We start from the raw sequence: 24,882 nt of genomic DNA on the forward strand, positions 1-24,882 counted from the left end.
GTTAGTATGTAAGGTCTGGTTGGTTTGTAGTGTTGTTCCAAGTCTTCTCTCTTTATGCTGACTCATTGAAAGTGAGATCTTGAAATCCCTAACGACTACTGACGAATTATCTGTTTTTTTTTTCCCCTTTACTTAATTTTGTGGTTCTCTTGTTGGGTAAAATATAACCTTTATCTTAAGACTGAGCTAGCTTTTGGTCATAGGATGTCGTCCTTTGTTCTTAGTAACAGTTTTTTGTCTTAAAGTATTTTTTTTTTTTATCAGATATCACAGTTGTCACGCCACTTGTTTATGACCAGTTAGAATCTGGGGCCACTGAGGGAGGAAGTTTTTTGAGCTCACCCAGGAAGAGGCGAACGATGTAATCAGCTGCATGGTGTGCAAGAGTATTTCAGGAGAAGCGGTGTGAAGGGGTCTCGGTTATACAGTCGGTTACAGTCCGAGTCTGTGGGGAGGGATGGTGGCAATACTTGCCTTCTCTTGAGTATCTCCCCTCGGGATCCTGGAGGCAGATGCTCGTTACCATTGCTTGGGGGGGGGGGTATGAGACAACATTTTTATGCGTTGCTGTCTGAAGTAAAGAAGAGAGAAGTAGGATAAAGGCTTTTCACCCTTTCCTGTGCCCTTTTAAGGTTGACACTGTACTTTAAGAGGCTAACACAGAAGGGTAAAGGAACTCTCCATCAAACCCAGAGAAGAGCCTCCACACCTCCTCTCTGGATCCTGTCTGGAGTCACAGCTGAAAAGAAGAAGGATAAAGATACAGGGATTAAAAAAAGACTAAATATTACATGCTTTTTGTAACATTATGTTAATAAACTAGATAGCAACTTGGAAGAAGTCTGTGTAGACACAATAGCTAAAAATAGATTTTAAAGAGTAACTATTAGAGGGGTTGTTTTTGTGTGTGTGTGTGTGTGTGTTTGTGAGGCCTGCAGAGGAAGATGGGTGTGGAGGGTCTAGCTGGTCTGTGCTGATGGCTGAAGAGAATCAAGCCTGATTATTTGAGTTCTTTCTCAAAGAGCCTTAAGTGGTGTGGCGTAGAAGAGCCTTTCAGAAGGAATGTAGTGAGGCCTATACTGTAAGGGGCTTTTTTTGGGGGGGGGGGGGATGGTGGGAACAGCTGTTTCTACTGATTATCTGGCCTTGTGATCAAACCTGCATTATTTTAACTCAAGGTAAGGAGCAATAGGAGGGAAGGATTCAAATCTCAAAGTCAAAGCTCCATCAGTTGTTTTATGACTACTCTCCCTATTCCCACCCAGCAAATGCAGATCTGTGTTTCTCCCTGTAGGGAAATTTTTTGTCAAACCCAATGTATTGCAGAAATTTTTTTTTTTTTCTTTCTTTTCTGGATTTCTCTGTGTCGCCCTGACTGTCCTGGAATTCATTTTGTAGACCAAGCTGGCCTCAAACTCAGAAATCCGCCTGCCTCTGCCTCCTGAGTGCTGGGATTAAAGGCGTGCGCCACCATGCCTGGCTGTATTGCAGGATATTTGATCATACTGTGAAACTTGTGATCAATTTACTTTCAATTTACTGAAAAAAAAAAAAAAAAAAAAAAAAAAACCAAAACCAAAAACCTCTTTCGAGTTGTAATTGAGCTCAGCCTTAGCACACACCTTCAGTCTCTCTGGCTGGAATACAGACATAGCTTTAGCGTAGATCTTTTATTCTAAACAATGAAGATAAAGTTAGTGTGTAGAAGGAAGCACCCATGTTTGAAAGTGATGTCTAATTGAGTGGCAGACAAAGTGAAGAACCAGAGAAAGATTTGACAGAATAGGATCTGCCCAGCTTTCACAAGAAGAGAGAGGAGAGAGAAGCTTCCCAAGAGAAAGCAGGACAAAGAGAAAAAAGGGGAAGAAGGCAGTTTTACCAGGACAGTTGTAGAGACAGCTTGTTGGTAGAGAGAACAAACTAGATACCCGTGAGGACAGAACAAGCCAGAAAATGAAGGAGCCAGAGAATTAGAATGTATTGCTAAAGTTAGTTTGAGGCCAAACAGAACAATTCAGTCAGAGGTGGAGAGAGAAGTTATATTGAATCAGTCATCTTGGAGAGGAGTTTGAGCCAGAATGGCTGAGTTGAACCAGAAAGTCAGAGATCAGAAAGAACTAGGAAGGGGTGAGCTTATTCAGCAACAAGTCTCAGAGGCTGAAAACATTCTAGGCCTAGTTAAGATTGTACAGAGGCTAGAAGCTTCCAGGACTAGGCCTATGTTAGCAGACGGAGGGAGTAAGACTCGGACATGACAGTTATATCAGACAAATGAAAGCCACTTTTCCCCCATGCGTATAGATAAAATAGGAGTTTGGAGTCAAGAAATACCCGCCACCCCCCTCCTCCTCTGGTCACGGACTGATAATCTTTTCTTGGCATTTTCCGTATCCTTGTACCTTCTTGAGTTAAGCTCTGAGCAACCTCTTCATAATTCCTTGTTTTACCACACTGTTGCTCTTCACCCAGTGAGAGCAATTGCAAGTTGCCAGAAGAAAGTGGTCAGAGGCGGAAATACCTCGTATTAGATGGTAGCCTGTTTGATATTCATAGAGCTGACCTCAGCCACCTGTACCTGTCTTTGTAATAGTAATAGCACTGTGGAGGATGCATGGTTATGGGCTTATCTCCCTTTGTCTTGAAGGTTGTGGCAGCATTGCCTGAAGATATGAGAGCAGACTTTAATCCCAATGGTTTTTCATTGGAGTTGGCAATATGTGTGCTTTCCGTTGGACTGCTTGCCGTTGTCTTGTTTCTGTGGAGAGGCTTCCGATCAGTAAGTAACCACAGCATGCTAGGAGAGTTTTCACTCTGGGTTTTTTCAAGCTTTTTTTTTAAGTTTATTTTATGTGTATGAATGTTTTGCTGCATATGTGTATCTGTATCACATGTGTGCCTGGTACACACGGAGGTGACAAGAGGGCATTGGATCCCCTGAAACTACAGTTACAGATGGCTATGACTACTGTGGGTGTTGGGAGTTGAACCCTGGACCTCTCTCCAGCCCTCATTTTGTCTTTAGACTAAATAGCGCATTGAGAAACTTAATTGTTATTTCAGAGAAATAAGTTAGGCCATAGTGTTCTGGGTAATATGTGGTTATTAGAAACTGAATATAGATTCAGAGAAATGTTTTTATTTGTAAGGAATCTTAAAGGATTCTTTTAGGGGTAGTACACACTAGTACCAAAACCCCACCCTTCTTCCTTCTCCTTCCTCTTCCTCCTCCTCCTCTCCCTGCTCCTCCCCTGCACCAGCAGATATATCTACCTCCCAATTTAGAATAAAAAACATGGCCACTCATTCAGTTAATAATCAGATGGCTAATTCCACCACATGCCATCCCCCCGCCCCCCCCCCACCCCTCCTTGCTGCTGTGCTGTGTAGACACACCCCTGTCCCAGACCCTAGACCCTATATTGCTTATTCCCATAGTTACGTTTTTGTTTTTTTGTTTTTGTTCTTTTTTTTTTTGTTTTTCTTTCTATGAGGGAGTCCAACCATCTCCTTTTCTTTCTGAGGCTTCTTTTTAGATGTTGGTCCTTGTGCTTCTGACTCCATTTCTGATTTCTTCCTGGTTTCCTGTGCCCTCCAGAAAGCGTCTCTCCACCCCGTGTTGCCTTTCCTACATTTTCTGTTTGCACACATCCTAGGATATCGTGTCCTTTTGATCTTCTCTTCCCTGTCTCTCTATCTTTTCTAGGTGGTGTAAGTCTTCCTTTTGTTTGTTTCTCTAGGTTCTTTTGCCCTAGCCCCGGGGCTGTCTGTCACAAGTGGGTTTATCTTTCCTTCACAGAGAGCTGAAGCTTAAGGGAGAAAAAGGCTCAGGGGGTTTTGTAGAGTCGGTCTGTGACTAGAGCCCCATGGTATTTCTTAGACTATTTTATTTTGGTTATTAACATTAGGAGTCTTAATATTATGTGTGTGAAGTAACAGGTGTCTTTAGACTGAGGCTGCTTCAGAGCCTTTGGGAGACCTACTGTGTAGCAGTGCTTTCATCAGAAATAAAGGGCCTCTGGGTAATTTACTCACAGGAAGGCCATAAGAAGTTGTTACCTTAGCAGTTAGGAGTAGAAGTCAAATAGATTTTTTTCAAGGTATATTTATTTTAATATTCTTTTGTTAAACATTTGTTTCAGATTCGAAGCCGATTTTATGTGGGTAAGTTGTTCTTTTTCTATTTGAGAGTTCATCACTGTATATAATTTAAAAACTTATAATAGTTTAGTCACAGTAATTTTCTTTTTCCTTCTCAGGGAGAGAAAAGAAACTTGCTCTGGAGCTTTCTGCACTAATTGAAGAAAAGTGTAAACTGCTTGACAAAGTCAGCATTGTTCAGAAGGAGGTAAGGCGTGTCTGAGGGTAATGGTGGTTGGGAGGGTCTGGGACTTAGTGGGTCTCCATGGGTTACCTACTGCCTCCTGAGCGAGCGAGCGCTGGCTCAGAGCTGAGTTCTGGGGCTCCTCACCTCTGTCTCAGCCATCGCTTCCCAGACTAACAAAGTGCAGCACCTTGATTTGTTTATTGGTCATTTGGATATTCTTTTTGTGAAGTTGCCCTTTTAAAGTCTTTTTCACTGTTAAAAACTTACATTGTTATTGTTGTGTCTACTTATGCCTGTGCATGTGTGCATGCATGGTTGGTCATAGGATTCGTGGATAGTCACTTCTCTCCTTTTCCCGTCTGCTACCCAGAGATTGAAATCAGATAGTCAGTTTTGGTAGCAAGCTCCTTAACTACTTACTGAGCCATCTTGCTGGCCCATTTCCACCCTTTTAAAGACACATCTTTTCTCCTTTATGTCATACAGAAGCAGGGCTTTTGTTTTGTTTTTAACATTTTATATTGGGGTTGGGGATTTAGCTCAGTGGTAGAACACTTGCCTAGCAAGTGCAAGGCCCTGGGTTCAGTCCTCAGCTCTGAAAAAGAAAATAGAAAATAACAAACAAACAAAAAATTTGTATCTATTATATATAAGTTTTGTTAGCTATATGGATTGCAAGCAAATATCTTTTGCGACTTACATTTCTATTTTGTTTGGTGTCTAAGACGACAGGTTTAGAATTAAATATGGTGTAATTTGTCTGGTTTTTGTTTTTTGCTTCCTGCTTAAAGAGATTTTTCCTATCAAGGATGTAAAGATATCCTTACGTGTTATCATGTAGAGACTTTATTTACTTCTTTCATTTGGGCTTTGTGTTAGCTTGCTAGGCCTGCTATGACCAAATGCCACTTTACAAGCAGGAGTGAATTCCATTACAGTTCTGGAAACAGGAATCCAAGATTGAGGTGTAGGCGGGCTTTGCTTCATCTGTGGCCTGTCCCTTGGCCCGTTGATAGAACTGCTTGCTTGCCGTGTCTCCCTCTGTTCTGATGCTCTCTTAGATACCAGTCATTTTAGGTTAGGCTCATCTTAACTGCCTCATCTTAACCAGTTACCATTTAAAGGCTTTGTCTTCAAATAACAGACACATTTGGAGGTGTTGAGACTTAAGAGACAGGCTGTCTTTGTGTAACCCTGAACTAGCTCTGTAGACTAAGCTGGCCTCAAATTCATAAGTGATCTCACTTGAGTGTGTCACCATGCCCAGTTTCAGAGTGTCTTAGTTAGGGTTTTACTGTCGTGAACAGACACCATGACCAAAACAACTCTTAAAAAGAACATTTAATTGGGGCTGGCTTACATGTTCAGAGGTTCAGTCAATTATCATCAAAGCAGGAACATGGCAGCGTCTAGGCAGGCGTGCTGCAGGAGGAGCTGAGAGTTCTACATCTCCATCTGGAGGCTGCTAGCAGAATGCTGGCTTCCAGGCAGCTAGAATGAGAGACTTATAACCCACACCCACAGTGACACACCTACTCCAACAGGGCCACAACTTCTAATCCTGCCATTCCCTGGCCAAGCATATATAAACTATCACACAGAGTAAACATTTTCTTTTATTACATTTTATGTTATGGGTGTTTTGCCTGCATATATGTCTGTGTCATATGTGCATGTTGTGCCTGCAGGATCCAGAAGAAGGTATCAGATCTCTTGGGACTGGAGTCACAGACAGCTGTGAGCTGCTGTGTGGGTGCTGGGGTTCTATGGAAGAGCAGCCAGTGCTCTTAACCAATGAGCCATCTGTCCAGCCCCTCCTTCATTTTAAAAAGTACATTATCTTTGAGGCTTGTAACAGTTTTTTTTTCCTTAGATTTACTCCAGATATCTTCTTTTATTTTATTTCTAATTACGTTTGTGTGTGTGTGTGTGTGTCGTGTGTGTGTGTGTGTGTGTGTGTGTGTGTACATGTGAGTTCAGAGTCTAGAAGGTGTCCCTGGAGCTTGAGTTACAGGAAACTGTGAGCCACGTGATGTAGTTGCTGGGAACCAAACTCAGGTCCTCTGCAAGAGTAATACATGCTCTTAACCACGGCCCACCTCTGTAGCTCTCCCTTCCCATTGTTGTTAGGGCAAGATCTCATGTAGCCCAGGCTGGCCTCAAACTCTTTGCAGCTGAGAATAACCTTGAACTTAAGGATCCTCCTGCCTCCACCTTCCAAGTCTTAGGATTCCATTAGCCCCGCAGCTTCTGAGCTCTAGAGAACCCTAACTAATACAGCCTGTTAAATGTAGAGAAACCTCTACGACTGCCCCCAAAACTACAAGCCCAACAAATGAATTCAATAAAGCAGCAGATAGTCCACGACAAATAATGAACCAGTGCGAAAAGATACCAACCGCCTCGATTCACAGTGGTAGGTTAGAAGTGATGCTGGGATGCAGTTTCTGCAGCACAGTTGCCGCACCCATGGGAAGTTTCTAGGTGAGTCAGCTGAGGTCATACATGACCATGAGCCCAGCATTTTGAAAGCATTACAAATTTGATTACTGTAGGATTACAAGTTAGTTTGAGATTATCTTAGGCTTCATGGTAAAATTTCATGCTCTTTCCAAAGTAAATAGATGAATGGCTTTTGTTACATTCACAGATTTGGATATCTATGATATCAGTGAGCTTTTGAACATTTTTATTACCCCAAAGAAAGTCTAAATTTTTGTTTCTACTCTTCACCCAGTTTTCCTGCTTTATACATAGTTCTGGTTATTTACATGCTTTCTGTCTCTATAGGATGCTTTTCTAGACCTCTTCTTTCCCTCCCCCTCCCCCTCCCCTCCCCCTCCCCCTCCCCTCCCCCTCCCCCTCCCCCTCCCCCTCCCCCTCTCCTCTTCTCTTTTCCAAGACAGTGATTTTCCATGTAGCCTTGGCTGTCCTGGAACTCACTTTGTAGACCAGATTGGGCTTGTACTGAGAGAGATTCTCCTGTCCTAGCAAGCTAATACAAAGCCCAAATGAAAAAGTAGATGAGGGACAGCTAGGGCTGTCTTTCACAAAGATGCAAAGAAATGCTGTCTCAACAAACAAACAAACAAACCCCCCAAAAACCAAACTGAGAGGAGAAAGAGAGAGAGAGAGCTAGTGAGCTCTTGAGGGAGGGGAAGACAGCTACCGATGGTAACTTGTGCCAGTAATCCCAGAACTCAGGAGGCTGGGGCAGAAAGAGAGCTAGCTACAAGTTCAAGGACAACATGGACTATAATAAGAGACTGTTTCAAAGGAGAAAGAAAGAATGAAAGGAGACAAGTACAGTATTTGTTATCATGTATCTAGTAAGGGCTCTGTATCTAGGATGTATGAAGCTGGCAGCACACACCTATAATGCCTGCATTCAGAGTGATAAAGCAGGATGGAGAATTCAAGGGCAGCCTGGGATACTGGTAAGGCTGTCTCAAAAACAAATATATGTGTAACAGTAAACAAACTGAATAAACTTTCCTGCAAAGAAGAAGATAAACTTTAAAGATACCCAGTATCATTAGCTTCCAAGCAGAGGCTGGTGAAGACCATGACACTACTCAGCCAGTGTGCTAACAGAAGCACAGCACACACTTAGAAGGACACAGAGAAACTGGAACACTAACCCTGTAGTAGAAATGTACAATGATACAACCACTGTGGAAGGTAGCCACTTCTACCAAAGCAAATACAAACACAGCACTCCTCAGTAAATACCCGAAGCTTCTGAAAGGTTCTATGCATGTTCTGTTTTTGAGATAGGGACTCACTATGTAGCTCTGGCTGGTTTGGAACTGAAAGAGATCTGCTTGCCTCTGCCTCTGAAGTGCTAGGATTAAAGGTATTAGAGGTATGAAAAGCAACAGAGAAAATATTGTGTATCAGTGTTTAAGAAATGAATGAAAGGGGACTGGGGAGTGGGGCAGAGGGGAATATTAGAACAGAAGAACAGCGCATGTAGCAGAGGTATGAAAAGAAATAGAGAAAATATTGTGTATTTGATTTAGAGGAAAAGAAGGACAAGAGCCTTTCCCATGGAGATGCCAGTTCCCACATACAAACCAAATACCTAGATTATAAAAGTGGTCATAATAAAAAAAATTAAGAATTATGTATAAATAATTGAAAATTAAAATTACAGACTAATAACACATATGAATCAAATGAAATGGAGGTGTTATGTTCTTGGTCAGTGCTCCTTCCAGCACACCAGTATCACCCACGTCTTCTGTGATTTGTCCAGCTCCTCACTGGTGTGCCTGGGCTGGGGTGTTGGGAATCCCTTAGCTTCTGCTGTCTCCGCAGACTATGCTTCTGGGACCTGTTGGTCCCATCTGTATGCTGTTCTAAGTTTTTCAGGATCTTTCCCAGTTCCAAGGAATCCCTTGTTCCGTGGGGCAGTAGCAGGGGCTGGAGACTGAGGCTTGTTGACGTTCTACAGGGTCCTGTGCTCCATCTTTGACACTTTTATGTTTGTAATCTGCTGAGCTGGTCTCTTCTGCTGGTAGAGTCAGCCTCCAAGCTAGCACTTGCCATGGTCTGTCCTGAATCCGAATCCTGCTTCTCTGCACAGTGGCAGGGAGGCAGAAGAGTGGGCCTTGGAAGGCTTTTGCTCAGATTCCCTGTCACTGTTTGGTGTGTTGTGGTCCACTCTCCCCACTGAGTCCAGCTTTGGGTTTGGATGTCTGCTTGCACTCTTTAATGGGCACCACCCTGGCAGGATTCAGTGCTGCTGTCCGGTGTGACTGGATGTGTGTATGCAAGAAACCTCCAAGTAGTCTTATTTCTCCTGTCTGTAGCTCTTATTCCCCTGTATTATTATCCTCACTTTCTTGTACCCAGATTCCTGGCCTCCCAAACATCACTTCTAACCTACCGCTGTGAATTGAGGCGGTTGGTATCTTTTCGCACTGGTTCATTATTTGTTGTGGACTATCTGCTGCTTTATTGAATTCATTTGTTGGACTTGCAGTTTTGGGGGCAGTCATAGAGGTTTCTCTACATTTAATAGGCTATATTAGTTAGGGTTCTCTAGAGGAACAGAATTAATAAATCTATATATATTGAGAGAGGATCTTGTCCTACTCTCAGTAGGACTTCCAACACTGTGTTAGACAGCTGTTGGGGGAGGGGATGCCCTTACCCTGCTCTTGGCTCCTCCCCATTGGTTGTGTTGGCTGGATTTTTCATAAATGACCTTTATCATAATGAGGGACTGACCTCTTATACATAAATCTGTGCAAATCTTGATGAAAAAAGGATGCTGAATTTTGTTCAGTGTTCTCTTGATCTATGTTCTTGTGGCCTGGTGAAATGATGGATGACATTGACTGTGCCAGGGGGAAAGCCCACCTGATTAGGCATATAATCAAGTTCCACTTGTTAGAAAAGTACTTAGAATTTTGGGTAGTTACCAAAACGATCCTTTTTGAAATATTCAAACAATCACAGGATTCTGATGGCCTAGACTTAGCAGGTCCTGAAGTGTACGCATTGTTTCTTTGTGGTTTCTAATTCTAAAAATCCTTACCTAGTTTGCTGCCTTTATGAGTGAGTCTTTTTCATAAGGAGAAAGAAGTGTGTACCACTGGGCTTGCCTTTCTGCAGGTCTCTCTTCTCCCATAGATCTTTACTCCTTACTTTAATCTTGTGATGTTTTATATTTAATTATTCCTAGTTTTCATCCCTTGATTATTCTGTCTTTTAACAATTTTATCTTCCTTACTTGTCTTATTTGTCATAGGATATAAATGTCTGGTGGCCAATTACTGCACACCAGTCTACTGAAAAGGCTGGAGAAGCTGGTAACTTGTTCAGGTGATGACAGACAACTCACATCTCTGGACACTCTTTAGTCTGTTCTTGATGTTTTTATCCCAGCAGACTTGGGTCAACTTTGTTAGTCACAGGTCAAGTTCTTCATATGTTGCCTAACCTGGTGGTTGTGACTTGTTAGGGGTTCTGGCTTTGCTTGTTCCAGTGGTTAGATTGCAAAACTAAGCTCAGAGTTTGCTTCACAGGTATCTATCTATTGAGATACACTTTGGGGTACAGTTTGTAGTTTTTACTTACGTGTTGCCTTGTTTCATTCAGTATGAAGGCTTAGAGTCATCTTTAAAGGAGGCCAGCTTTGAGAAGGAGTCAACAGAAGCACAAAGTTTGGAGGTAAAAAACAAAATATGGTTTAAAAGCTAGGGAAAAGATTCTTATTAAATAGCAAACTTTAAAAATATGTTATCTTCTCAAAAATAATTATCTCTGAGAAATATGAAATGGTGTATCAGGATCTTAAAGCTTACAGAAAAATTGGAGGAAATAGAACATTTGTAGATAGGATAAAACATTTAAAAACAAGACATTTTGCACTCTTATTGCTAACTTGTGTTGAGGGATACATAACCAGTTTATCAGAATCAAACAGTTTATAGGTTTATAGGAAGAAATCCTTTATTCTGTACTCCTGAAGTGCATTGAAGAGATGGTTCCTTCTTGACATTGTTTGCTGCAGGAAGGAGACATAGGACTCTTTCACACATTTAAGCATCGCAGGAGACAACAAGTTGTGTGAGTTGTGACTGTGTTATCTTTTTGTCATCCCATGGTAGTAGGCATTAACTAGGATTAGACCAGAGGTTTACATTGTAAATAGTGGCATGCTGGTAAATGTTTAATCCCTGTCTACAGACCATTTCCTGAGTTTCAGTCACTCACATGATGTCACTGAGTGGGGCGTTTAGAAGAGATGCCTAGTTAACTTGATGATGGTTTTCAGCCTAGCAGGCAGATGAGGATGTGAGGAGTGAATTCCAGATGGAAGTATTGTAAAAAGTGAGTTGTGAGCCTGCCCATACTGATGAGACAATAGAAAACAGACCTTGTGCCTTCGGTTTATGTGTTCATTCCAGTGTGGCAAGCCCGTCATTGTCTGTCCTCAGTGAAAAGTCTGTGTCTTTTTTTTTTTTTTTTTAAATATTTATTTATTTATCATATGTAAGTACACTGTAGCTGTCTTCAGACACTCCAGAAGAGAGCATCAGATTTCGTTATGGATGGCTGTGAGCCACCATGTGGTTGCTGGGATTTGAACTCAGGACCTTTGGAAGAGCAGTCAGTACTCTTAACCGCTGAGCCATTTCACCAGCCCGAAAGTCTGTGTCTTGTGATTTAGAATTCACTTGTAGAATCTACAAGAAGTTAAAGACTCCAAATATATTCCTTACATTTTTTTCTTTATTTGTTACTTATGAATATCCTCAAGAACAGTTTTAGTTGCTATGCATTCTTTGCTGAGCCTCTGTTATAAGTGCTATCCCAATGGGAATGCATTAGTTTATAGAATGAAAGAAATGTAGTTAGGTCTGAGGGATACCTGCCACCCTGACACTTGGGAGGCTAATGCTGGAGGATTGTCAAGTCTGTACTAAACAAAGAGACAAAAAACACCACCAAAAACCAGTCAAAAGCCAAAACACATAAAGAGATTTAAAAAGTTGTTTTGCACGCATGGTAACAGAAAAATTGTTACTGGGTAACAAAGACAAACATTATTCAAGCTTGGTGTTACAGGTAATATAAACACAGCAGTTTGTTGTTATGACAACAGGTTTATGTGAATTACAAGTCAGATGAGTTGAGATTTGGCCAAATTGAATATCTAGAAAATACTCTGTTAATTTTAAGTAGTTGAAAACATTTGTAGGAGTGTAATTGTAATTGGACACAAACTATAATGTCATACAAGTTTTACAAAGCTTGACAGTTGACTTTGAGGTAAAAATCAAACCAATAGAATAATTTTGATTGAAATCACAAGTCCTATGGTGAAAAAGTCAGATTTGGGGAGATTGTAGGTAAACAGCCTTTTAAACTACTGTAACACATTTTGGTTTTGTTCTTTTTTTTAACAAGTTTTTTGAAGGATCACAAATATCAGAGGTATGTTAATTACAGTATTTAAAATTCAATTAGACCAATCTAATAATTAATCATTTTAAATAAAAAAGATTACAAAAATATGTCATTCAATGGAAAATATGATGATGCAGCTTTGATTTTTAAGTTAATTATTTTTTATATTAAATTGAACTTGCCATTTCCCCGTAACACGCTTTTAAACACGCTTTAGGACTGGGTTGACAAGCTGTGCTTAGTGGATTCCTCACCTGTTTTTTTAAAATAAAAGTTTTATTGGAATGCAGCTGTATTAATTCCTTTAGGGGTCGCCTGAGTTTCTCGCTCTGGTTAGCTGATGGGAGCCTGAAATGCTTACGCTCTTAGGGAAGTTGCTGGCAACTGCTAGTCCTGCTCTTATCTTAATATTAGAGAGAAAATGTCATAAACCTGTTTGATTATACTCACTGATTTTTAATCTAACTAAAAATTGTTTTGTCTGGCTGTTAAAGTTGGCTTTCTATTTTAGGCCACCTATGAAAATCTGGAACAATCCAAATCTAAACTTGAAGATGAAATACTACTCCTAGAGGGAAAGCTGGAAGAAGAGAGAGCTAAACATTCTGAACAAGATGAGCTGGTAAGTCTTGTGTATGTCGACAGAATTATGAGAAGGTTATTGAATCTTATGCATTTATGTGATACTGAAAATACTACATGCGTGCCAGCCATAGTGACACAGCCTGTAATCCCAGCACTCAGGAGGAAGAGGCAGGAGTTCCAAGCTGGCTGGGGCTGCATAAATCAAACTCTCAAACCAACCAAACAAATACGTCTAAAGCAAAAAAAAAAAAAACAAACCAAACCAAAACAAAAAACTCACGCATGTGTTTAAACGCAGACTCTAGAAGGCTATAAAGGGCAGGCAGCGTAGTGTCTCCAGCTGTAACTGTTTATGTTCATGTTAGCTCTAACTCTTTACATGATACCATAGATCTTTTTTGCATACTTTTGTGTGTGTGTGTGTGTGTGTGTGCCGTTTTCATTTGTTGAGACAGGGTGCTAGACTGTAGCCCAGTCTGTAACTGTGTAGCTCTGGCTGACCTCTAGCGCATGACCTTCTTGCCTCTGCCTCCCACCTGTTGGGATGACCATGTGCCTCTCTTGCACATTGGTATAGAAATTTTCCATATTTGCTGTGAAAGTAACATACACTATATTACTTGAGTAATCATATTCTTAGTGAAGTATATTTTTTTAAAGTTAGAAATTTGTTAAAAACATAACTTTCTAATTTAAATTCTGGGGTAAGGAAAATCTTGCTGTGTGTGAGATGATTTACATATGACGTTAGTGCAGTCATCTTGAACCTGGAAGACGGTGTGAGATTGAGAAACTTGTTATTACATGATGTGTAAACTCCTTTTGAGCAGATAGCAAGCAAGCTGACTATGCACCCGCATCTGAGGTCTCACTTTTATTGATGTTAATGTAACAACACGCCTAACAAATAATGTTGTGTTGAAGCTAAATTAAATACTTACAGACTGACACTCTCTTTCCAGATGGCTGATATTTCAAAAAGGATACAGTCCCTAGAAGATGAATCAAAATCTCTCAAATCACAAGTAGCTGAAGTAAGTTGAATTACTCTAATTGGTCTGTTACTTTTGGAAAACATTTACATTTTCATGATATTTTTATTATTAGGTTATATTAGTCAGAATTTTCTAGAGGAATAGAACTAATAGGTCATCTCTCTCTCTTCATCCATCCATGTCTCTAAGGGGAGTTATTAGAATGAATGGCTTACAGGTTGTGGTCCAGCAACAATGGCAGTCTACCAATGAAATGACCAAGAATCCAGTAGTTGTTCCTTCTATGAGGATGGATATCTAACCTGGTCTTCAGTGACATCGTAAAGAAGCAGGCTCTAATGGCAGTGAGGACGGAATGGACTTGCAGTGAGAGCAGGCAGACAGGGCAGAAGCTCCCTTCTTGAGTGTCTTCTGTATAAGATCTGGCCTTTATTACAGGTGGATCTCTGCACCCCAGAAGACCCTGATAAAGTTGCTCTAAGATCTGTCTTAAAGGAGGTTCTTCCACTTCAGAGGATTTAATTAAGAAAAATCCCTCACAGGTGTACCCAGCCTGCTTGAGTTTTAGTTCCAGATAAAGTTAAGTTTATAATCAAGGATAGCCATCATGCCAGGCTGTGATGGTGCACACCTTTAATCCCAGCACTTGAGAGTTCAAGGCCAGCCTGGTCTACCGAGCAAGTTCCAGGACAGCAGGACTACACATAGAAACCCTGTCTTGGAAAAACAAAACCAAACAACGACAAAAGTAGCCATCACATTAGACAATAAAACATTATATTAGTATTTGAGATAAGGGTAATCTTAATATGTGGTTTTTTTTTTTTAAAGTTACTTCAGTGAAATTCATTTTTCACTGGATAGCTTTAAACTACGGCCAAATCTGAACAATCTTGAAGTTGTATAACATTTAATGGTAAACACAAATTGTCTCCTACAATATAAAGTGTAGGAGAGGAGACAGAGAATAAGTAGTATTGTGGTTCTTTTTCTGGAATAAGCACTCCAACACCAGTGAAGATAGAAGAGAGATGTCACCAGAAGCCACGAGAGCTGAAAGGCTGCTATGCTGAGTGTAGTCTGTGTTCTCATTTTATGCTCTAAAAACACAAGGTGGGGCAGCAGGCAAGCAAGACTCCACAGAAGTGTACCTGACAGTCAGCAGGTTGTTAAGGGCAATGACCCATTATTTCGGCCCTTTCTCCAGGTCATTCTGCTCCAGGTAGCAAGTGAAGTCATGCTTAGCATATAGACAGCGCAAGCAGTGCTGGAAGTAGGTCACTAAATAGATCAATAAAGCAGTATCTAATGATTGGACTTTCCTGTCTCTACTTCAGTAGTTACGAGAATTGACTGCACAGTATAAGAAGGTTCAATAATTTGCCCAGAGCTACATGATGAATGAGTGGTAGGGCTAGGACTGGGTCCTGGGTCTCCGCCAGCCTTGTTTGCTTCATCATGCGCCTCTTCTGTTAATAGTGACATGTTCTGGCCTTTGCTTAAGTTCTGTGTTCTGTGGAGAATGTATAAACCTGAGGTGTTCTGTTGAATTGTTATAAACCGTGTATTTGTTTTGCTTAGGCCAAAACAACCTTTAGAATATTTGAAATCAATGAAGAGCGACTCAAGGGAGCAATAAAAGATGCCTTGAATGAAAATTCTCAACTTCAGGAAAGCCAGAAACAGGTGTGTAGCCTTTTAGATGCTGACTATAGATTTTGGATGTTCTGGGCAAGCTCACAACTGATCTGTCAATGGAGTTACATTCAGGAGGGGCATTTGCTGAAGAGCACAAGGACAGGACAGGGCAGTTTCCCATGCATACTTTGTATCTCTGGTAAAGGGTTGAAAAGTATTTCTTTCTGTCGTTTTCTTCTCCCATGAAAGAAATAAGCCAAGGCAGTGAGCATTCTGATAACCGCAGGAAACAGCAGTTAACACCAGCCCTCAGTAGAGAATACTAGTAAGAGGTATTACCAGCTTGGGGCCTAAAGGAAGGAGGAGTTCTGGGGCACATAAGGTGAAAATTTAGCTTTCATTCTTACCACCCCCGTCCTCAGGCACTCCTACAGCTATCCCTCTCTTCTGTTCTCCCAAAACCATTTTTGGCATGGAAATTTTGTCTTGTCTGGTCTGGTCTGGTCTGTCTGTCTCCCTCACTTTCTCTCTCTCTCTCTGTCTCCCTCCCTCCCTTCCTTTCTGTCTCTTGTTTACTCTTTCCCTTCCTTCCTTTCTATTGATATGCATATGGTGTGTGTGAGTGTGTGTGTGTGTGTTTTGTGAGATTGTGTTAGGGCTTGGTGTTGGTCCTTGCCTTCGCCTTGTTTGAGGCAGAGTCCCTGTCCTTTTTCTTTTGTGTATGTCTTGGTAGCTTGTCTGCAAGTTTGTAGGGATTCACCTGTCTGCCTTCCATCTCTCCGTAGGAACACGAGGATTATAGGTATTGAGCCATCCCTCTGGACTTTATGTGAGTTCTGGGGAATTGAACTCAGGTCTCGATGCTTGATGGCAAATGCTTTTACCCATCTCCCCAGTGTAGTAGTGTGAAAAGATTCTCTAAATAGTAGTCTCTCTGAGCCACTTGCTGAGACTGATTATATGTTCTGTGTTGACCAATGTCTTATTTTTCCTGTTGTTAATAATTGGCTTGGTTTTCTGTAATTCATATTTGTAATTTTTTCCTCTATGCTCTTTGAGAGATGGAAATGTCATGCAGCTGACTGCTTTGGCTAATTGGTTCATTTAAACTTGTCTCCTTCTTTGTTTCTTTTTTCTTTTCTTTTTTTCTGGAGACAGTCTCCTAGTGTAGTTTAGGGTGGCCTAGAACTCACTGTGTGATATTCAGCCTCCTAACTGCTGGCTTTATAGGTATGTACTACTGTGTCTGCTGCTGTCTCTTTCTCTTCCTCTTCTCTATGCTCCTGTGTATGTCTGCTGCTGTCTCTCTTCTTCTCTATGCTCCTGTGTATGTCTGCTGCTGTTTCTCTTCTTCTCTATGCTCCTGTGTATGTCTGCTGCTGCTGTCTCTCTTCTTCTCTATGCTCCTGTGTATGTCTTGAGTGTAGATATATGCGTACATGTGCAAGGCCTTTGGAGACCAGAAGCATCAGATCCCTCACAGAAGTTGATTTATAGGCAGTTATAAGCCAACTGATATATGTGAGGGGAACCCTGCTTTGGCCCTGGGCAAGAACAGTAGTCACTCTCAAACCCTGAGCCATCTCTCTTCCCCTCATTGTCTTCGTGAGGCTGCTTCTTGGAAACGTAGATCCTCTTGGTCTGTTGAGGTGTTCTGTAGATCGACTGGGCTTCTGTTGTCCTGAGGCTCACTTCACTCAGCTGCTAAGAAGTCTTATTTTTTCTTGTCTTAAATGTTCTGTTTCCTGTATCAAAGACTTGCTTTTTTTGTAGTTGTTTTGATTGAAAATGCTTTCAGATAAAGAAGTACTGGAAGTAATTTTGAAGAGGTTTATAGCTGAAAATTCTTATCTTTCACTTTTAAAAATAGATTTCATTTTTAATTCATTATTATTTTAAGTACATGTATGTGTGTGTCTTTGTGTGCATTTGTGGTCATGGTTAAGGTGTCCTCAGAGGCCAGGAGAGGGTGTTGGATCCTCTGGAGTTAGAGTTATAAGCCGTTCTGAGCAGCCTGGTGTGGATGTGGGGAACAGCTCAGGACCTCTTGTGTTGGATCCTCTGGAGTTAGAGTTATAAGCTGTTGTGAGCAGTCTGGTGTGGATGTGGGGAACAGCTCAGGACCGCTTGGGGAAGAGCGCGTTGTTGTCTTCACCTCCGCAGTTGCTCCAGCTCCCGGCCGCCTTTCACATTTCTGATAACGTGATGATACTCCTCTTGCTGCCTTTTCTTTTTCATACGAGTTTGACCTTGCTGTATTGTCTTCTCTTTCCACTCTTTGTTCTGAGAGTGATGCTGTGCAGACTGTGGGGGCTTCTTTGCCTTTTTTGTTCCTGCTCTTTTTGCTTCACAAACTGTTAATACTTAACCCCCCCCACCCCCCCACCGGGTTTCTCTTTGTAGCCTTGGCTGCTCTGGAACTCAATCTGTACACCAGGCTGGCCTCAACCTTACAGAGATCCTCCTGTCTCTGCCCCCAAGCAGTGGGATCCAAGGTGTTTAATTTATTTTTGCTTTGATATGCTTCTCTCCTGTCTCCTTGTTGAGGACATTGACGTTCTTTATGTTGCCTTGTTTCTTGTGCATTATTTTCTGTTTTACCTCAAAGGCTCACTTTATTTTCAGATATTCATGGCTGTTTATTTAATTATGAAGCAATCTGAATCCAATGGGAAGATTTGAGAGTGTCCCTGGTGTTTCTTTTTCTGTATTGTGATATGGTTAAGGTGCTTCTTTGAGACTTCCTAGTTACTGGTATCTGAAGATTGTTTCCATAGAAGTAATTCTGCATCAGTTTCCGTTTGGGAGGAGTTAGCTTTTTCTAGCAGTCTGCAGCTCAGTGAGGTCAGGAGAAGCAGTATCTCTCACTGCTCAGCAAGTCGGCTTCTGCCTCAGCTCTTACATCTTCTGTATGTTACTCCTACTTTCCTATCTGGTCAACTTTCCCAGAATCTCAAGTTCCATATTTCCAAAGAATAACTGTTTTTGACTCTGTGTGTGTGTCTGTGTGTGTAAAATCAAGATAGATCGATGGATGGCAGAAAGGGAGAGGATGTATCTATGCATGTTCTAGGAGAATACAGAAACAGGGAGGGAGGGAGGGAGGAAGGGAGGGAGGAAGGGAGGGAGGAAGGGAGGGAGAAGGGACCACAGGACCAGTGCAGGTGCTGGGACTGAGTGTGGATCCTCTCCGAGAGCACGAGAGCAGTGCCAAGTACTTTTTTTTTTAATCTCTTATTTTTATTAGATATTTTCTTTATATACATTTCAAATGCTATTCTGAAAGTTCCCTATACCCTCCCCCCGCCCTGCTCCCAAGTACTTTTAACGGCTCAGTGGTCTCTTCAGTCCCCCACTTCTCCCCTTGTAGTTTCCACTCATTCTGCTGTTATTACTGCCTTCAGATCCTGAGCCTTTCTGGGTTGTGTCACATTGTCTTAGTTTTTACCTTCTCTGCTTAGGTTTCTTCTATTGCCTATGGTGTCTTCTATCACAATTATGTCTCTGCCTTCTTTCTATTTCTATAGTTTTCTTGCCTTCATCTCTTCTTCCTTCTCTTCGTCTCCCTCCTCCTCCTCCTCTTCTCTCCTCGTTCTCCTCTTTCCTCTTCTTCCTCCTCCTCTTCTTCTTCTCCCTCCTCTTCTCTCCTCTTTCTCCTCCTTCCTCTTCTTCCTCTTCCTCCACTTTTTTTCCCTTTCTGGGTTGATGTCTTTTCCTTTTCCATCTTTGATCGACCATCTTAGATTTTAGAGAACATGGTGATGATGCCAGTTGTGAATTTTCCATGCTTTAATTCAAAGTACCCCACCCTACATTCTGTAAAAATCTTATCATGTAGCCCAGGCTAGACTGAAACTCACATTGGAGTTCAAGCTGAAATTATCTGTAGACTATCTGTTCTAGATAGTAGTCTTCTTAAAGGTTACCTATCTTCAGGACAAAACATCCTGGTGAAAAGAATATCCTTAAGGTAAGTGAGAGATGTGGCATGTTCTGTGGTATTCAATGACAAAAAGACTTGACTGGCTGGACACAGCAGATAAGTATGTGTTAAAGACCTCTTATTGGATAAAAATTTACCTTTAATCCCAGCAATTGGGAGGCAGAGGCAGGTGGATTTCTGAGTTCGAGGCCAGCCTGGTCTACAGAGTGAGTTCCAGGACAGCCAGGCCTATATAGAGAAACCCAGTCTCAAAAAACTTTTCTGCTGTGAAAGTTCTTTAGAGGTGGGGTGATGGTGATGCATACCTTTAATCTCAGGACTTGGTAGGTTGAGGCAGGTTCATCTCTGTGAACTTGAGGCCAGCCTGGTCTACAGAGGGAGTTCCAGGACAGCCAGGGCTACACAGAGAAACCCTGTCTCAAAAAACCAAAACCAAACAACCAAACAAAAAAGTTCTTTGTAAATGGGAGCCATATCTGGCTTCCTTTTAAAAAAGTAGCAGTCCTGCCTTCTTAATATCTAATGATAAATGCACCTAAACATTATGTTGACTTTTACATCTTTTGTTACTGTTTTCATATCAGCTTTTACAGGAAACTGAAATGATGAAAGAACAAGTGAGTGATCTCGATAAACAGAAAGTGGCATTGGAAGAGTCTAGAGCACAGGCGGAACAAGCTCTGAGCGAGAAGGAGACTCAGATTGAGGTAACGGCCCTTCACTCTGGGGCTGCTTGGCCGCATCAGCTTCTACTGCTGTCGTGTCACTTGTCACCATTCACTTGCTTCTTGAAGATGAATAGATTGTCAGTTCCCTGACTGTGTCCCTCCAGGATTTTAGCTTGGTATTTATCACTAAAGAGGAAAATAATATAAAAATTTTGTTTTCCTTGGTATGCTGACATCTGCTGCTAAGAAGATGTTGAAAAGACTTTGAGAAATTGGGTTTATAATTTTTATGAATTCGCCGGGCGTGGTGGTGCACGCCTTTAATCCCAGCACTCGGGAGGCAGAGGCAGGCGGATTTCTGAGTTCGAGGCCAGCCTGGTCTACAAAGTGAGTTCCAGGACAGCCAGGGCTATACAGAGAAACCCTGTCTTGAAAAACCAAAAAAAAAAAAAAAAAAAATTTATGAATTGACTGAATATTCTTAGTATCTCTACTAGTTGGTGTTACTTTCATCTATATAAAAACTTTTTTAGAAAAATGGTATTTATTTATATTCCAGTCATCAGTCCCCGCAGCCTCATCCCATTCTTTCTCCCCCTTGCCTCCGAGAGGGTGTTTCCCCCACCCCACCAGGCTTCCTCTTCTCTGGGGCCTCAAGTTTCCTGACCCAGAATTGTTCTAGTCTAAAAGACCTTAAGGGACAAAAATGGAGACTGAAGGAAAGGATGTCCAATGACTCACCCAACTTGGGATCCATCTTATGGGGGAAGCTCCAAGGCCTGACACTATTACTGATGCTATGGTGTGCTTACAGGTGGAAGCCTGGCATGGCTGTCCTCAGAGAAACCCTACCAGCAGCTGAGTGAGACAGAAGCAGACACTTAACATCCAACCATTGGACTGAAGTCAGGGACTCCTGTGAATTAGGGGAAGGATTGAAGAGGCTGAAGGGGAGGGTGACCCTATAGGAAGACCGGCAATCTCACCTAACCCAGACCCCTGGGAGCATACATGGGCTGGTCTGAGGCCCCTGGCACATATATAGCAGAGGACTGCCTGGACTGGCCTCAGGGGGAGAGCCTGCGCTTATATAAAAACTTCTTAAAAAATTGAAATTTGGTCTGGGGAGGTGGCTCACTCGATAAAGGCTTGTATTTTATAAGCCTGATGTTGTGAGTTCAGATTCCCAGGACTCAGGTAAAAGCCGGATACATTAGCACAGTATCTAATGCCTATGCTGTGCAGTAGAGAGATAGAGGCAGAGTCTAGCGTCTTTCCATAAACCTGGAGCCAGCTAGCTGGCTTCCAAGTGGAAGTGGAGTGACTGTCTCAAACAAGGTGGAAAGGAAAGGACTGACCCCAACGGGTTGTTGGGGCATGTGTCCCTAATGCTATACATAGGAACAGGTGCATACATACGGCTTTCGGGTCACACACATAACTAGTTGGAACTTCACTCTTAACTGTAGGAATACAGTGATTGACTTTCCATAGGCCATTGAGATTACACAGTGGGTAGAAGCCTTGCTGTCCAATCTTGGCAGCCTGAATTTATTTGATCCTTAGTGCTCACAGTGTGGAAAGAGAATTGACGCATACATTGTCCTCTTTATTAGCTCATAATGTCCTCTACATTAGCTTCTGTACATGCCGTGGCACATAATGTCGCTCCCTACCTAAATAAGCCAATGTGAAAAATAATTGAAAAAGTGTTTTCAAGAGACTCTAGGTTTCGTTTTCTTCACATTTTGCTTTATAGTTGACTCTGTAACTTTTCTAACTCTATGAATTTAAGCAGTCACATAATTGTGCCCTGTGGATGCTGAGGCTGACTGTCATTCCTCCCTCTGAAGAGTCTACTGAAGAAGCTTAGGACCCTTCCTAAACAGAGCAGGGATGGGATGGGAGCCCTGAGCACTGCGCAGACACGTAGAACATTTTATTTGTGCCAAAAACCTCAAAGAAAGGGAAGAGATTGATTGGCAAGTAGTTTTAGGTGGACCTCAGAGAACTACAGTGTGGAGTTGCTTTGTTTCCTGGACGTCACTCTGACCTTGGCCATTAGGCTTGGAGTCAGTGTTACCTATGTTACTAGAAACTGTTCCTTACTCCAGAAGATTAAAAAAAAAAAAAAAGCACTGCTGAGCCAGGCATGGGGTTGCACATCTTTAATCCTAACACCGGGGAGGGAGAGAGGTAGAGGCAGGTGAATTTCTGTGAGCTGCAGGCCAGCCAGGGTTTCATGCTGAAACTGTCTCAAAAAACAAAAACAGAAACCAAATTACTGTTGGAGAAATTCCAGTGCTCTGCTGAAATTACTTTATAGTGTGTATGTGTATGTCTCAGTTGAACTCTGTAGCTAGTTAGTTAGTTGAATAAATGGAGTTTGTGGCTGACTTTGTTTTAATTAGGTTGATATCTTGTGTGTGTACAAGTGAGTTTTAGTGTTCTTGGAGACGAGAGGCGCTGGATCCCCTGGAGCTGAGGTTACAGGTCGCTGTGAGCGAACGGAGGTGGTGCTGGGGATTGAGTTTGGGCCTTCTGCAAGAGTAATATCTGCCCTCAACTGCTGAGCCATCTCTCTAGCCTGAGATATTTAGTTCTTTTCAGTTGGATATATTTGTATGTGCCTGTATGTAGGTATATGCATGCGAGTACAGTGTCCATGAAGGGCCATGATCTTTTTTTATAGATGTTGTAGAGATTTGATACCACACAACTTTTATCTCCATATGTTAATGGCCACTCTTAAAAATAAAACTTAATTAAGCTGGGCATGGTGCCACACGCCTTTAATCCCAGCACTCGGGAGGCAGAGGCAGGTGGATTTCTGAGTTCGAGGCCAGCCTGGTCTACAGAGTGAGTTCCAGGACAGCCAGGGCTATACACAGAAACCCTGTCTCGAAAAACCAAAAAAAAAAAAAAAAAAAAAAAAAAAAAAACCCCAAAAAAACCAAAAACCAAAAACCAAACCCCAAAAAACCCCCCCCAAAAACAAGCTTCTCGAGTGGAGTTGTGGTTCTCTGAGCGGTCCTGACAGAAGAGACACTTGACCCCTCCTCTCCCCTCACGCTTGTGCCGCTGCATATGCACCTGTATACTCACGGGCATGGGATGCGCACAGGAGAAAAGATCTCACTGTTTGTAGTCATAAGGGACGGTTAGCAAGCATGAGCCGTTGTAAGATACTGTTGACTTAGGAAGTAGTTTTCTTTCTCTCTCTCCCTCCACTCTACCCCCTTCCCGGTGCTCCTTCCCTCCCTCCCTCCCTTCTTTCTTTCATACAAAGTCAAACTATATAGCCCTAGCTAAACAGACGAGTCACCTTGTAGATAAGGCTGTCCCAGAGCTCTCAGAGATCTGCCTGCCTCTGCCTTCCAAGTGCTGGGATTAAAGATGTAATATGCTTGGCAAGTTTTGTTCCTTATTTTTGAAGGTTTAATAGTCAATAAATGTTGTAGTTAAAAAACAAAACAAAACAAACCCAACAACTATTAGCATATCTTAATGGCAGGTAGAAAATTAGAGCACATAAGGACTTATTTATGTGGATTGATTTAAAAAATTTTAATTAAAAATTTGAAATTATTTGTGTATATATGTGTGTGGGGGATATATGTAGATAGAGTTCAGAGGACAGCTTTTGGGAGTCAGTTCTCTTCTTCCATGTGGGTCCTGAGTTCAAACAGTCACCACTAGGGGCAGATGCCTTTATCTGCTGAGCCGTTTCTTTGGCCTGGGATTGACTGATAGACCTCTGTACTCTGCTAACTAGTAAAGCTGTTAGCAGGTTCTTACCTTCTGTTCTTCTGTTTGTTCACTGTCCAGACTCTGGTCACGAGCCTGCTAAAGATGAAGGATTGGGCTGTTGTGCTTGGAGAAGACATAGCAGATGATGGGAATCTGGACTTGGACTTGAAGAGTGGCCTAGAAAACACTGCTGCCTTAGGTATGGTGACTGACTTCCTGCTTCCTCTGCATGCGCATGTGCGCTGTGCTCCTTGTACACTCCTCCTTGGTGGTACATGGTGTTCAGCTGTCCGAAGTGCCGTCTGGTCTCACCACCTCATGGCTAGATTTTCTAGTAACTCTTTCTAGTCCTGTCTCTTGGCTTCCCAACCTGTTGTATGAAGTAGTCTTCACAGAGGCTAGTTTTCAGGTTGTCTAGTAGAGGCCTGTTACTGCACCTAGTTGATGAAACCTCTGGGTGCTGTGCCCCGCCCACTCCTGTCCTTATAAACCATTAGAAATATAATTTACCACATAGCCACAGTCCGAGGCATGGAGCAGCAATAGCAAAACAGGGTAGTTACGACAATAACTCTTACGAAGCCTTGGAACTCCCAGTGCTGGAACAGATTGTCCGATTGAGATGTCTGCAAGGTGAGAAATGAACCGTGTCCTGGGCCACGTCTCAGGAAGAAAGTGGTAAGAGAGTGAGACTTCCTCATGCTGCTCAGAACGACAGGTGATAGCTGTGTAGTTTAAAGTTGTATGACACCCGGTACAGCGCAGAAGGAGGCTCCGACTCTGAGGAGGTGAAGAAAGATTTACTAGACAGTGTAGCTATTTAGCTGGTGAGAGTGGAGATTACAGCCTGTATTTTACAAAATAAAACAGAGACAGTAGAACTATAATGAAGTTATGTTTGTACTTTCTCTTGAATACCTTACCATGTAAGAAATAGTTTTTTAATAGAATTTATGCTTCATATTACTTTATTAGGAGCTATTATTTCACTAGTACGTTGGATGCTGTAATATCTTAAGAATCCATGAGTGGCTAAGTGTGGCCAATGTTAAGGTG

At 42.0% G+C, this 24,882-nt stretch overlaps 1 protein-coding gene and 1 non-coding gene across 13 annotated transcripts in view; both read left to right on the forward strand.

Moving 5' to 3' along the window:
- Mia2 (MIA SH3 domain ER export factor 2) overlaps nucleotides 1–24,882 on the forward strand; it is an 88,456-nt gene that overhangs the window by 34,634 nt on the left and 28,940 nt on the right. For 5 of the 12 annotated variants that reach the window (XM_029484291.2, XM_021178549.3, XM_021178553.3 and 2 more), the window contains 10 exons: nucleotides 2,645–2,776; nucleotides 4,140–4,161; nucleotides 4,257–4,345; nucleotides 10,433–10,504; nucleotides 12,248–12,274; nucleotides 12,759–12,869; nucleotides 13,795–13,866; nucleotides 15,409–15,513; nucleotides 19,993–20,115; nucleotides 23,905–24,025. In XM_029484291.2, the coding sequence (XP_029340151.1) occupies nucleotides 2,645–2,776; nucleotides 4,140–4,161; nucleotides 4,257–4,345; nucleotides 10,433–10,504; nucleotides 12,248–12,274; nucleotides 12,759–12,869; nucleotides 13,795–13,866; nucleotides 15,409–15,513; nucleotides 19,993–20,115; nucleotides 23,905–24,025 (874 nt within the window). The remainder of the gene's footprint in view (nucleotides 1–2,644; nucleotides 2,777–4,139; nucleotides 4,162–4,256; nucleotides 4,346–10,432; nucleotides 10,505–12,247; nucleotides 12,275–12,758; nucleotides 12,870–13,794; nucleotides 13,867–15,408; nucleotides 15,514–19,992; nucleotides 20,116–23,904; nucleotides 24,026–24,882) is intronic. The other 7 variants (XM_029484293.2, XM_029484290.2, XM_029484296.2 and 4 more) reach the window with 3 other exon arrangements.
- On the forward strand, nucleotides 620–741 carry LOC115032886 (small nucleolar RNA SNORA26). The gene has a single exon (XR_003838537.1). It is a non-coding gene; the product is annotated as a small nucleolar RNA SNORA26 (small nucleolar RNA).

This window comes from Mus caroli, unplaced genomic scaffold (assembly GCF_978045245.1).
Source record: "Mus caroli unplaced genomic scaffold, Mus_caroli_1 scaffold_14, whole genome shotgun sequence".
NCBI classification, from domain to species: Eukaryota; Metazoa; Chordata; class Mammalia; order Rodentia; family Muridae; genus Mus; species Mus caroli.